At 53.3% G+C, this 13,583-nt stretch overlaps 1 protein-coding gene across 1 annotated transcript in view; it reads left to right on the top strand.

Moving 5' to 3' along the window:
* The first annotated feature begins 5,311 nt into the window (after nucleotides 1-5,311).
* Nucleotides 5,312-13,583, top strand: part of slc44a5b (solute carrier family 44 member 5b) — a 436,275-nt gene continuing 428,003 nt past the window's right edge. The window contains exon 1 of the mRNA XM_038793600.1: nucleotides 5,312-5,575. Coding sequence (XP_038649528.1) covers nucleotides 5,539-5,575 — 37 coding nt within the window. The 5' untranslated portion in view covers nucleotides 5,312-5,538. The remainder of the gene's footprint in view (nucleotides 5,576-13,583) is intronic.

Raw genomic sequence — 13,583 nt, 5'->3', positions numbered from 1 at the left:
GGGGGGGAGAGGGGGAGGCCCTTTGAGTCTGTGGGGCCTTCAAGCCATCTTTAAATATTATGGAGAAACAATAAGAGGGCAAGATGCAGCCTATCTGTCACACCAAACACTCCCAGGACAGAGATCTGCTGTGGCTTCTATTCTGAAAGTCAATTTTACTCCTTTTGACTGTGAGCAGCCTCTGGCTTCACAGCTGAAGGCTATTTCAAATGAGGAATTGACCTTGTTCGCTGAGATACCAGTTTTCGTGCAGAGCATGTCAATCCTGAACTCTTGGAGCGTCAACACCATCGAGGCAGCTGCCAACAATCAAACACTAAAGAGCGGGGCTCCAGCACTGAGGATCCTCCCGCGGTCAAAGGGTGTGTGCGTGAATCGAGGAAGGGCAGTTGGGCCACTGTTGGGATCTGACAAGACATCCGTAAGACTGACAGAAGAGCCGCATCCTATGAGAATCTGGGGACGATGGTCTCCATGTTCCTCCTGAAGCGTCGAACCCCATGTCGCCTCCTGCCCGGCAACACGGTAGCACACTGGTTAGCACTGTTGCTTCCCAGCTCCAGGGCCCCAGGTTCGATTCCCGGCTTGGGTCACTGTCTGTGCGGAGTCTGCACGTTCTCCCCGTGTCTGCGTGGGTTTCCTCCGGGCGCTCCGGTTTCCTCTCACAGTCTAAAGACGTGCAGGTTAGGTGAATTGGACATTCTGAACCCAAACAGGCGCCGGAGTGTGGCGACTAGGGGATTTTCACAGTAACTTCATTGCAGTGTTAGTGTGAGCCTACCTGTGACACTATTATTATTATTATAATTCAATCCTCCAGCCCCTCCAGGTCCGCCCTCCACCTCATCATCAAACAAGGCCGCATCTTCCTCCTCCTCCTCCTGCACGTCGCCCTGCTGCTGTGCCAGGTTGTGATGGGCACAGCAGAACCACCACAATGCGGGAGACCCTCTGCAGAGTGGTCCAGACACCGGAACTGCATTTTGAGCACTCCAATACACTGCTCAGTGACAGCACAGATGACAACATAGGCCTCGTGAAAATGGGTCTCTGCCTCGGTCTTTGGCGTTCGCACTGGCGTCATCAGCCAGGACCTCGGTGGGTACCCCCTTGTCCTCCACAAGCCAACCCGTCATCCTGGAGTGGTCCTCGAACACACGGGTATCTCCGAGTGCCACAGGATGTAGCCACCATGCACACTCCCTGGGTAGTGGCGCACACGTGCATGACATGGAGTCGGTGGTCGCAATTGATGTGAACATTCAGGGAGTGGAACCCCTTCCTGTTCATATAATAATAATAATAATCGCTTATTGTCACGAGTAGGCTTCAATGAAGTTACTGTGAAAAGCCCCTAGTCGCCACATTCCGGCACCTGTTCGGGGAGGCTGGTACGGGAATTGAACCCGCGCTGATGGCATTAATCTGCATTACAAGCCAGCTGTTTAGCCCACTGTGCTAAGTCAGCCTCATAGGGCACTCCTTGACGCCCCAGTGCGTGCAGGGTGTCGTGCGTGCCATCGATCGCTCCCGGACCTGGGGAACCCCGGCGATGGCAGCAAATCCTGCAGCCCTGACGTATTGGTGAGTCTGGACAAGCTGCAAGGTGATACCCAGCATACAGGGCATCAGTCACACCCCGGATGTACCTGTGGGCTGTAGATTGTGAAATGCCACACAGGTCCCCGCTCGAGCCTTGGAATGACCCAATGGCATGAATGTTGAGGACCCCGGTGTCCTTCACGGCCACAGGGTATCAAGTCCGTGAGGGTGTAGTACAGGAGCCGCAGTGTCTCTCTCCTGAGACAGAGGCTTCTGTGGCACATGGTGTCCTTCGTCTCATTGACCAACGATGCCTGTACACCTTGGGCCACCGCTGGCCTCCCCTTCGGGGTGGCTCCTCCGCCTGATGGGTGGCCGGGTCTTCAAGGTGCGTGGTGGCCCCTGCACATGGGGCTGCCTTCTCCAGCGTCTGCCCGCCTCGGCTGCCACCAGCAGCACGAGGGTAGCCTCTGCAGAACCCACACCAGCAAACACCCTTATATCTGTCAGGAATTGGAGAAGGAGAGAGCCTGACAAGGAGTTCGGCCTTCCATCCCGGGAAACTCAAATCCCGCTAGCCTCCCCTACCCTTAGATCAATGCCCAGTCTTCTCTCACAGTGCCATCCAGCTAGGCCAGTTGTGATGGTAAAGCTCACTCTGCACACTCCTCCTGGCCACATCAGCAGCCCCTAGATCCCAGACCTCTGCCAGGAGCATGTTACTGTACCAGAGACAAAACATTTTTAACTTTTAAGACGGTGCGGAAAGATCGATTTGTTCCAGAAGTGACAGCATAAGAAATAGGGCTCGGTTATTTTAAAACAAACTTTATTAAAACAAAAGAAAAGCAAACAATATTTAAACTTCAACTGAAAAATAACAGATTATATGTAGTTAATGAACTCTAACGCACATGTTTCCATTAAATAGCACTTCAAAGGAACATACAGTTCTCATTCACAGCTTTATCAGAGACCCCTCCCAACCAGGCATTGCCTTCTTCCAGAAGTTTGAAGACTCGCACATCCAGACATAGGAACATCTTCCTCACAGCTACAAGACTCCCCAACGACGCCCCCTCGGACTGATCTGTTCCCTGTAAGAACACTATTCACGACGCCCTATGCTGCTCTTGCTCATGTATTTGCTTTGTCTGGCCCCTTGTTCCGCACTGTAACCAATCACTGTTTGTTGATGTACCATTTGTCAATGTTCTCTGTTGATTATTCTTTTGTCTACTATGTACGCACTGTGTACGTTCCCTTGGCCACAGAAAAATACTTTTCACTGTACTTTGGTATATGTGACAATAAATCAAATCAAATCAAAATCAAATCACTGGGCGGCAAAGATGATATTTACATTCGTGAAGCAATTTTTTTGCTGTTAGTGAAGATCCTTCAGAACCCTTTTTGAAAGCTTGTCTCTGAAACAGTTTCCATGACCTCTTTCAGTGACTTTTCAAATCCTTCTCATCACCTGTCTCACTCTGAGGTCCTCCTAGCCCCTCAAACAAAGGTTCTCTCCTGAGGTGTCCAAACATGAGCCACATTATCATTATCTTGGCTGTTTCATTTCCCACTCCTGTTTATACAAAAGATTTAGAACCATGATATTGATATGCAACTAACCTCTCATTTACGGACCATCAAACTCTGTAATGGGCTAATGGCTGGTCAAACAAGAGTGTCCCTAAGGACAATGGATCTCGAGCGACTCACCCTGGCTGAACAAGGACATCTTGTGTATTCCCACTAATGAGTTTAAGTCTGAATGAGACAATGTAACTCAGGACAGATGTGGACCTGTCCCTCTGACTCCATGATCACAGATTTTCCTCAGTCTGTTTAACCCCAAAACTTCCTCTTGATCTTCTTATTCACAAACACATTGATAGGATGGGTATAGAGGGATACGGCATAAGGAAGTGCTGAGGATTTTGGCCAAGGTTGGTATCATGACCGGTACAGGCTTGGAGGGCCGAAGGGTCTGTTCCTGTGATCTATTGTTCTATGTTCTTCCTGCTAAATCTTCTGGACCCTGTAATGATATGTATATAGTCAAGTTAGTGATGGAACTTGCATCTATGTGTAAATCGAACACTAGAGGGCGTTACTAATTCACTGTATATAATACAGCCACCCTAGTAATTCAGGGAGTAGCTGATGGAGAAACAGAAGAGTATGGAGATAGCAGAATGAAATTTGATTAGATATATAGTGTGAGGTCAAGTCATAGTGTATTTAGTAGTTAGATAGAATATTCAATACTGTAGCACAGATTCAATATCATTTGTTTATCATTTGTAACTCAGTAGAGTGTGCAAACTTCATTTATTTAATAGTGTAAAAATAAATTAGTTTGTTTCAATCTTTTATCATCGCATCATAGAATTTCCAGTGCAGAAGGAGGCCATTTGGCCCATCAAGTCTGCACCAGCCTTTGAAAAGAGCACCCTACCCAAGCCCACACCATCACTCTATCCCCATAACCCAACCCAACCATTTTTGACACTAAGAGCAATTTAGCATGGCCAATCCACCCAACCTGCACATCTTTGGTCTGTGGGAGGAAACCTACTCTCTCTGTCCCCCTCCATCCCTCTCCTTCTCTCCCTCCCTCCCTCTCTCTCCTTCTCTCCCTCCCTCCCTCTCTTTCTCTCCCTCCCTCCCTCTCCTTCTTTCCCTCCCTCCCTCTCTCTCCTTCACTCCCTTCCTCTCTCCCTCTCTCCCTCCCTCTCTCTCCTTCTCTCCATCCCTCTCTCCTTCACTCCTTCCCTCTCTCCTTCACTCCCTCCCTCTCTCTCCTTCTCTCCCTCCCTCTCTCCTTCACTCCCTCCCTCCCTCTCCTTCTCTCGCTCCCTCCCTCTCTCTTCTACTCTCCCTCCCTCTCCCCCTCCCTCCTTCTCTCCCTCCCTCCCTCTCCCTCCATCTCTCCCTACCTCCCTCTCCTTCTCTCACTCCCTCCTCTTCTCTCCCTCCCTCTCCGTCTCTCTCTCCCTCCCCTTCTCTCCCTCCCTCCCTCCCCTCCTCTCCCTCACTCCCTCTCCTTCCCTCACTCCCTCTCCTTCTCTCCCTCCTTCCCTCCCTCCCTCTCCTTCACTCTCTCTCTCCCTCCCTCCCTCTCCATCTCTCCTTCCCTCTCTCCCTCCCTCTCCTTATCTCCCTCCCTCTCTCTCATTCTCCCCTCCCTCTCCTTCTCTCTCTCCCTCCCTCTCTCACTCCCCCCTCTCTCCTTCCCTCTCCCTCCTTCCCTCTCTCATTTTCTCCCTCCCTCCCTCTCCCACCCTCTCTCTCCTTCCCTCCCTCCCTCTCCTTCACTCTCTCTCCCTCCCTCCCTCTCCTTCCCTCTCTCTCCTTATCTCCCTCCCTCTCTCTCACTCCCCCCTCTCTCCCCTTCCCTCTCTCATTTTCTCCCTCCCTCCCTCCCTCTCCCACCCACCCTCTCTCTTCTTCTCTCCCTCCCTCTCTGTCCTCTCCTCCCTCTCCCTCCTTCCCTCTCTCATTTTCCTCCCCTCCCTCCCTCTCCCATTTTCTCCCTCCCTCCCTCTCCCATTTTCTCCCTCCCTCTCCCATTTTCTCCCTCCCTCCCTCTCCCACCCTCTCCCTCCCTCCCTCTCCCACCCTCTCTCTCCTTCTCTCCCTCCCTCTCCCATTTTCTCCCTCCCACCCTCTCCCTCCCTCCCTCTCCCACCCTCCCTCCCTCCCTCCCTCTCCCACCCTCTCCCTCCCTCCCTCTCCCACCCTCTCTCTCCTTCTCTCCCTCCCTCTCTGTCCTCTCCTCCCTCTCCCTCCCTCCCTCTCTCCTACACTAGATGACGCTTTCCACTTGAAGGAGATGCTCTGACGTTGAGGAGCAGCTCTGTGTGGGGAGAGGGGCCGGGAGCTGGAGACATAAACAGCCAGAGCTCAGTATTGCTGAGCCCAGTGCGGAGACACAGAGATTCACACAGAGACACAGAGACTGGCAGTGAATCCACTCCCCACAACACAGCTATGGGACGGAAAACAGAGCTGCACCATTCAGTGTTCGGTAGGAAGATAATCCCCTTAAATGTATCTCAGTGTGTGTGTGAGGCTGGTGTGTGTGAGGGTGGTGTGTGTAAGTGTGTGTGAGGCTGGTGTGTCTCTGTCTCTGCATGTGTGTGTGTGAGGCTGGTGTGTGAGGCTGGTGTGTCTGTGCATGTGTGTGTCTGTCTCTGCATGTGTGTGAGGCTGGTGTGCGTGTGTGTATGCATGTGTGTGCCTGTGTGTGAGGCTGGCGTGTGTTTGTGTGTCTGTGCATGTGTGTGTGTGAGGCTGGTGTGTGTGAGGCTGGTGTGTGTAAGTGTGTGTGAGGCTGGTGTGTGTGAGGCTGGTGGGTGTAAGTGTGTGTGAGGCTGGTGTGTGTGAGGCCGGTGTGTGTGAGGCTGGTGTGTGTGAGGCCAGTGTGTGTAAGTGTGTGTGTGAGGCCGGTGTGTGTAAGTGTGTGTGTGAGGCCGGTGTGTGTAAGTGTGTGTGTGCCTGTGTGTGTGAGGCTGGTATGTGTTTGTGTGTCTGCATATGTGTGTGTGAAGCTGGTGTGTGTGAGGCGGGTGTCTGTGTGAGGCTGGTGTGTGTGAGGCTGGTGTGTGTGAGGCTGGTGTGTGTGAGTGTGTGTGAGGCTGGTGTGTGTGTGTGTGTGTGAGGCTAGTGTGTGTGAGTGTGTGTGAGGCTGGTGTGTGTGAGGCTGGTGTGTGTGAGTGTGTGTGAGGCTGGTGTGTGTGAGGCTGGTGTGTGTGAGTGTGTGTGAGGCTAGTGTGTGTGTGTGTGTGAGGCTGGTGTGTGTGTGTGTGTGTGTGAGGCTGGTGTGTGTGTGTGTGTGAGGCTGGTGTGTGTGAGTGTGTGTGAGGCTGGTGTGTGTGTGTGTGTGAGGCTGGTGTGTGTGAGTGTGTGTGAGGCTGGTGTGTGTGTGTGTGTGTGTGTGAGGCTGGTGTGTGTGTGTGTGTGAGGCTGGTGTGTGTGTGTGTGAGGCTGGTGTGTGTGAGTGTGTGTGAGGCTGGTGTGTGTGTGTGTGTGTGTGTGAGGCTGGTGTGTGTGTGTGTGAGGCTGGTGTGTGTGTGTGTGTGAGGCTGGTGTGTGTGTGTGTGTGTGAGGCTGGTGTGTGTGAGTGTGTGTGAGGCTGGTGTGCGTAAGTGTGTGTGAAGCTGGTGTGTGTGAGGCGGGTGTGTGTGTGAGGCTGGTGTGTGTGAGGCTGGTGTGTGTGAGGCTGGTGTGAGTGTGTGAGGCTGGTGTGTGAGTGTGTGTGAGGCTGGTGTGTGAGGCTGGTGTGAGTGTGTGAGGCTGGTGTGTGTGAGGCTGGTGTGTGTGAGTGTGTGAGGCTGGTGTGTGTAAGTGTGTGTGAGTGTGTGTGAGGCTGGTGTGTGTAAGTGTGTGTGAGTGTGTGTGAGGCTGGTGTGTGTGTGAGGCTGGTGTGTGTGTGAGGCTGGTGTGTGTGAGTGTGTGAGGCTGGTGTGGAGGGAACCTCCCGCATTCTTCCACAGGAGTGTTACAGTCAGCTGGCTTTGTAACAAACACACTTTCCGCTACATTCCCGCAAGTATGTGTGTGGCCAGCCCCTCTCCCCAGTCACTGCTGGCAGCTGACCCCCCCCCCCCCCCCCCCCCACTTTCCAAATCTATCTGGGAGCAGGAAGGGGGGCTGCACGATGCAGAGACCCCCCCCTCCTGTGTGTAGGTTATTGCGAGGTGAATGGAGTCTGCTTATTTGTCCTCTTGTTCAAATCTAATGTGGCCCAGATTGGGGTCAATGTGGAGCCTGGGGAACAGCCCCCCCCCCCCCCCCCCCCCCTCTTCAAACTCTGAAATTGATCAGCAATTGCTCAGTATCAAAGGACAACATTGACGCCCCTCACGGGGAGGGTGAGGGGGTTGTTCAGACTGTGTCAGAGGGACACAGCCAAGGAACAACCTTCCAATAATATCCAGATATCGATTGTCTCCAAATGTGCAACTTGTGGGATTGGATTGATGGTGTCTGAGGGGGGTGGGGGGAGAGAGAGGGGGAGAGAGGGGAGGGGGAGAGAGGGGTGAGGGGGGGGGGGGGTGAGGGGGAGGGGGGAGGGGAGGGGGGGGAGAGGGGAACAGGTGGAGGAGTTAGTGCCTGGATACCCATCCTGCTCAATGTGGGGAACAAAGAGCATTTAAAACTCTCTCCCTCTCCAACCCCTTACCCCCTCCCTCTCCTCCCCCTCCCCCTCCTCCCCCTCCCCCTCCCTCTCCTCCCCCTCCCCCTCCCTCTCCTCCCCCTCCCCCTCCCCCTCCCTCTCCTCCCCCTCCCCCTCCCTCTCCTCCCCTTCTCCCCCTCCCCCTCCTCCCCCTCCCCCTCCCCCCCCCCTCCCCCTCCCCCTCCCTCTCCTCCCCACCCCTTCCCTCTCCTCCCCATCCCCTCCCTTTCCTCCCCCTCACCCCTCCCTCTCCTCCCCCTCACCCCTCCCTCTCCCCATCCCTCGCTCTCCTCCCCCCACCCCTCGCTCTCCTCCCCCCACCCCCTCCCTCTCCCCCCCCCCCCTCCCTCTCCCCCCTCCTCCTCCCCCTCCCCTCTCCCCCACCCTTCTCTCTCCTCACCCCACCCCCTCCCTCTCCACCCCCAGCCCCTCCCTCTCCTCTCCTCCCTCTCCCCCTCCTCCTCCCTCTCCTCCCCACCCCCTCCCTCTCCTCCCCACCCCCCTCCCTCTCCTCCCCCACCCCTCTCTCTCCTCCCCCAACCCCTCCCCCCACCCCCTCCCTCTCCCCCCTCCTCCTCCCCCTCCCCTCTCCCCCACCCCTTCTCTCTTCTCACCCCGCCCCCTCCCCCTCCTCCCCAGCCCCTCCCTCACCTCCCCCAGCCCCTCCCTCTCCTCCCCTCCCTCTCCCCGCTCCTCCTCCCTCTCCTCCCCCACCCCCTCCCTCTCCCTCTCCTCCCCCACCCCTCTCTCTCCTCCCCCAGCCCCTCCCCTCACCCCTCCCTCTCCCCCTCCTCCTCCCTCTCCCCTCCTCCTCCTCCCTCTCCCCCACCCCCTCCCTCTCCCCCCACACCCTCTCCCCCACCCCCTCCCTCTCCTCCCACCCCCTCCCTCTCTTCCCATCTACTCCCTCTCCTCCCCCCACCCCTCTCCTCCCTCCACACCCCCTCCCTCTCTTCCCCATCCCCTCCCTCTCCTCCCCCACCCCTCTCCTCCACCCATCCCCCTCTCCTCCCCACCTCCTCCCTTTCCTCCCCCACCCCTCTCCTCCCTCCACACCCCCTCCCTCTCCTCCCCATCCCCTCCCTCTCCTCCCCATCCCCTCCCTCTCCTCCCCATCCCCTCCCTCTCCTCCCCATCCCCTCCCCTCCTCCCCATCCCCTCCCTCTCCTCCCCATCCCCTCCCTCTCCTCCCCCCACCCCTCTCCTCCCCCTCACCCCCTCCCTCTCCTCCCCATCCCCTCCCTCTCCTCCCCCCACCCCTCTCCTCCCCCCACCCCTCCCTCTCCTCACCCCCACTCCTCTCCTCCCCCCACCCCTACCCCTACCCCTCCCCCTCTTCCTCCTCCGCCCACCCTTCCCCTCCTCTTCCTCCCCCACCCCCTCCGCCTCCTCCCTCTCCTCCCCCCACTTCCTCCTGTGGAGAGAGCTTGTGATAGGGTTGAGTGGAGTTCTTTGCTGGAGGTTTTGGGTGAATTCAGATTGGGGCCAACATTCATGGCCTGGGTAAGATTATTATACACACCTTCACAGCTTGTGTTAAGACTAATTTGGTCAGCTCGAGTTATTGTCAACTGTTTAGGGGCACGAGGCAGGGCTGTTCGTTATCCCCCCGTCTGTTCATTAGCAATAGAACCTCCGGATATTGCAGTCCGAGCTCCTTGGGAATGGTCAGGTGTTGTTTGAGGGAGTAGATAACGTGGAGTTTCTCGATGTGTGGATGATTTATTATTATATATATATCTAACCTATTGAAATGTATGGGCAAGATTATGAATGTATTGGAAGCATATATAGGGCAGCACGGTTGCATTGTGGTTAGCACTGTGGCTTCACAGCGCCAGGGTCCCAGGTTCGATTCCCGGCTTGGTCACTGTCTATGCGGAGTCTGCACGTTCTCCCCGTGTCTGCTTGGGTTTCCTCCGGGTGCTCCGGTTTCCTCTCACAAGTCCCGAACGACGTGCTGTTAGATGATTTGGACATTCTGAATTCTCCCTCTGTGTACCCGAAACAGGGGGCCGGAATGTGGCGACTAGGGGCTTATCACAGTAACTTCATTGCAGTGTTAATGTAACCCGACTTGTGACAATAATCAAGATTATTATTATTCTTTAAAGTTCACAAACCTACCTTCTAACAACGGAATGTGACGATTGGGGGATTTTCACAGTAACTTTGGATTTTGTTTATTGTCACGTGTACCGGGGTACAGTGGAAAGTATGTTTCTGTGAGCAGCTCAACAGATCATTAAGTACATGGAAATAAAATAAAAGAAAAGAAAATACATAATAGGGCAACACAAGGTATACAATGTAACTACATAAGCACCGGCATCGGATGAAGCGTACAGGGTGTAGTGTTAATGAGGTCAGTCAATAAGAGGGTCATTTAGGAGTCTGGTAACAATGGGGAAGAAGCTGTTTTTGAGTCTGTTGGTGCGTGTTCTCAGACTTCTGTACTCCCTGCCCGATGGAAGAAGTTGGAAGAGTGAGTAAGCCGGGTGGGAGGGGTCTTTGATTATGCTGCCCGCTTTCCCCAGGCAGCAGGAGATGTAGATTGAGTCAATGGATGGGAGGCAGGTTTGTGTGATGGACTGGGCGGTATTCACGACTCTCTGACATTTCTTGCGGTCCTGGGCCGAGCAGTTGCCATACCAGGCTGTGATGCAGCCCGATAGGATGCTTTCTATGGTGCATCTGTAAAAGTTGGTAAGGGTTAATGTTGACATGCCGAATTTCCTTAGTTTCCTGAGGAAGTATAGGCGCTGTTGTGCTTTCTTGGTGATAGCGTCGACGTGAGTGGACCAGGACAGATTTTTGCTGATGTGCACCCCTAGGAATTTGAAACTGCCAACCATCTCCACCTCGGCCCCGTTGATGCTGACAGGGGTGTGTACAGTACTTTGCTTCCTGAAGTCAATGACCAGCTCTTTAGTTTTGCTGGCATTGAGGGAGAGATTGTTGTCGCTGCACCATTCCACTAGGTTCTCTATCTCCCTCCTGTATTCTGACTCGTCGTTATTCAAGATCCGGCCTACTTTGGTCATATCATCTGCAAACTTGAAGCTGGAGTTGGAAACAGATTTTGCCGCACAATCGTGTGTGTACAGGGAGTATAGTTGGGGGCGAAGTACACAGCCTTGCAGGGTCCCGGTATTGAAGACTATTGTGGAGGAGGTGTTGTTTATTCTTACTGATTGTGGGTCAGAAAGTCGAGGATCCAGTTGCAGAGGGAGGAGCCAAGTCCTAGGTTTTGTAGGTTTTTGTAGCTTTTGTAGCAGGGGTTGGTTTAGCACACTGGGCTAAATCGCTGGCTTTTAAAGCAGGCCAAGGCAGGCCAGCAGCACGGTTCGATTCCCGTACCAGCCTCCCCGAACAGGCGCCGGAATGTGGCGACTAGGGGCTTTTCACAGTAACTTCATTGAAGCCTACTTGTGACAATGAGCGATTTTCATTTCATTTAATTTCATTGCAGTGTTCATGTAAAATAAATAAATAATCTTTATTGTCACAAATAGGCTTACATTAACACTGCAATGAAGTTACTGTGAAAATCCCCGAGTCGCCACACTCCGCCGCCTGTTCGGGTACACAGAGGGAGAATTCAGAATGCCCAGCTGGTATGGGAATGGAAGGCCGCATGTCCCTCTTCATTATTATTATTATACATTTGGAACTTTCTCGGGCTACAAATTGAATATAACAAAAAGTGGACTATTTCCAATGAATGCCCTGGAGGGGGAGAAACAGATTCAAGTTCCCGTCCATTCAAACTAACCAAAAATAAAATCAGGTATTTATGTAGCTCATGATTGGGCCACAATGTATAAATGGAATCTGACAGTCCGGGTGGAGGATGGCTACAAGGTAAAGTCACCACAGTCCCAGGTGGCCATGGGCTGCTTTCCCCTTTGAGGGAGAGAGCCGATTGGTGGTGGTTTCAACTGAGGCGAGGGGCAAGATTGAGAAGGTGGGGCCTCCGTGAATAACCTCAGCCGGTACGGGAATTGAACCCACGCTGCTGGCCTTGCTCTGCATCATGAACCAGCCGTCCAGCCCAAGGATCTAAACCGACCACCGGCAGGTGCGAACGATTAAAATGAAAATCCGACCAAAATGTTTATTCGTGTTTCAATCCCTCCTGATATTTCTACCTAAGGCATTTTTCTATAAAATGGATCTAATGATTTTGGATTTTTATGTGGGCTAATAAAATTCCATGAATTGAGTTGGCGCAGTGGTTAGCACTTCTGCCTCACGGCGCCGAGGATCTGGGTTCGATTCCAGCCCCAGGTCACTGTCCGTGTGGAGTTTGCGCGTTCTGTTTGTGTCTGCGTGGGTCTCACCCCCATAACCCAAAGATGTGCAGGGTAGGGGGATTGGCCACGCTAAATTGTCCCTCAGTTGGAAAGAAAGTCCCATGAATTCCACGTGTGTTTTTGCAAAGGAATCAGGAGGGTTGGCACTGCCCAATCTTTTACATTATTATTGGGTGATGAATTTGGAGAAGCTTGGGCAATGGTCGTGAGAGAAAGAAGCAGAATGGGTACAGGTGGAGGCAGCATCGTGTAAAGGGGCTACTTTGAAGGATTTCGCTGTGGACCCACTCCCATTTCCCTCGGGGATGTTTACAGAAAGTCCGGTGCTGCATCTTCATTAAAAATTTGGAACCAATTTTGTTTGGGAAAGATTTGGGAAAGTGTTAGTCCCTATTTATGGAAACCACCGATTCACCCTGGCAAGATTGGATACAACATTTAAACAGTGGCATAAAGCTGGGCTGAGACAAGTGAAATACTCGTTAGAAGGTAGGTTTGTGAACTTTGAAGAATAGTAATAATCTTTATTATTGTCACAAGTAGTCTCACATTAACACTGCAATGAAGTTACTGTGAAAAGCCCCTAGTTGCCATATTCCGGCGCCTGTTCGGGTACACAGAGGGAGAATTCAGAATGTCCAAATTACCTAACAGCACGTCTTTCGGGACTTGTGGGAGGAAACCGGAGCAGCCGGAGGAAACCCCACGCAGACACGGGGAGAACGTGGAGACTCCGCACAGACAGTGACCCAAGCCGGGAATCGAACCCGGGACCCTGGAGCTGTGAATCAACAGTGCTAACCACTGTGCTGACCTTTTTTGAATTAAAAAAAAAATGTATTTTATTACAAACAGGTAGCGGAAAGTGTGTTTGTTATAAACACCCCGGGAAACATGCTTCCCAACAATCAACTATACAGTCTCTACGAAGTTTTCCCCTTTTTCACCTCCCCCACTCCCTGTGACAAACTGCCCCTCAAACACGGTCACAAACATCCCCACCTTTCCTTAAACCCCCCTGCTGAGCCCCTTAACTCATACTTTATCTTCACTAATTGCAGGAAGTCATGCAGGTCACCCAACCAAGCCGCTACCCCCGGTGGCAATGCCGACCGCCACTCCGGTAAAATTCGCCGCCGTGCAATCAGAGAGGCGAAGGCTACGATATCGGCCTTCCTCCTCTCCATGAGCTCCGGCTCCTCTGAAACCCCAAATATCGCCACCAAAGGGTCCGGGTCCACCTCCTCCTCCACTATCCTGGCTAAGACCGCAAACACTCCCTCCCAGAATCTTCCCAATTTTCCGCCCATGCCTCTCACACTCATCTGCTATGCTCTGAAAGAACCCATTCATTCTCACCCGAGTCAGCACCTTAAACTATATCAGGCTCATCCTTGCACAAGAGGAGGTCCCGTTTACCCTTCGCAGTGCCTCACTCCATACTCCCCAATTGATCTCCATTCCCAACTCCGCTTCCCATTTCTTCTTGATCTTCACCACTCGCTCGCCTCCCTGCTCCCCCAGCCATATATCCCCAATTC

This window comes from Scyliorhinus canicula, chromosome 4, assembly GCF_902713615.1.
Source record: "Scyliorhinus canicula chromosome 4, sScyCan1.1, whole genome shotgun sequence".
Lineage (NCBI taxonomy): Eukaryota > Metazoa > Chordata > Chondrichthyes > Carcharhiniformes > Scyliorhinidae > Scyliorhinus > Scyliorhinus canicula.
Note: the sequence above shows the minus strand (reverse complement) of the source record. Positions and strands in the feature narration are given on the sequence as shown.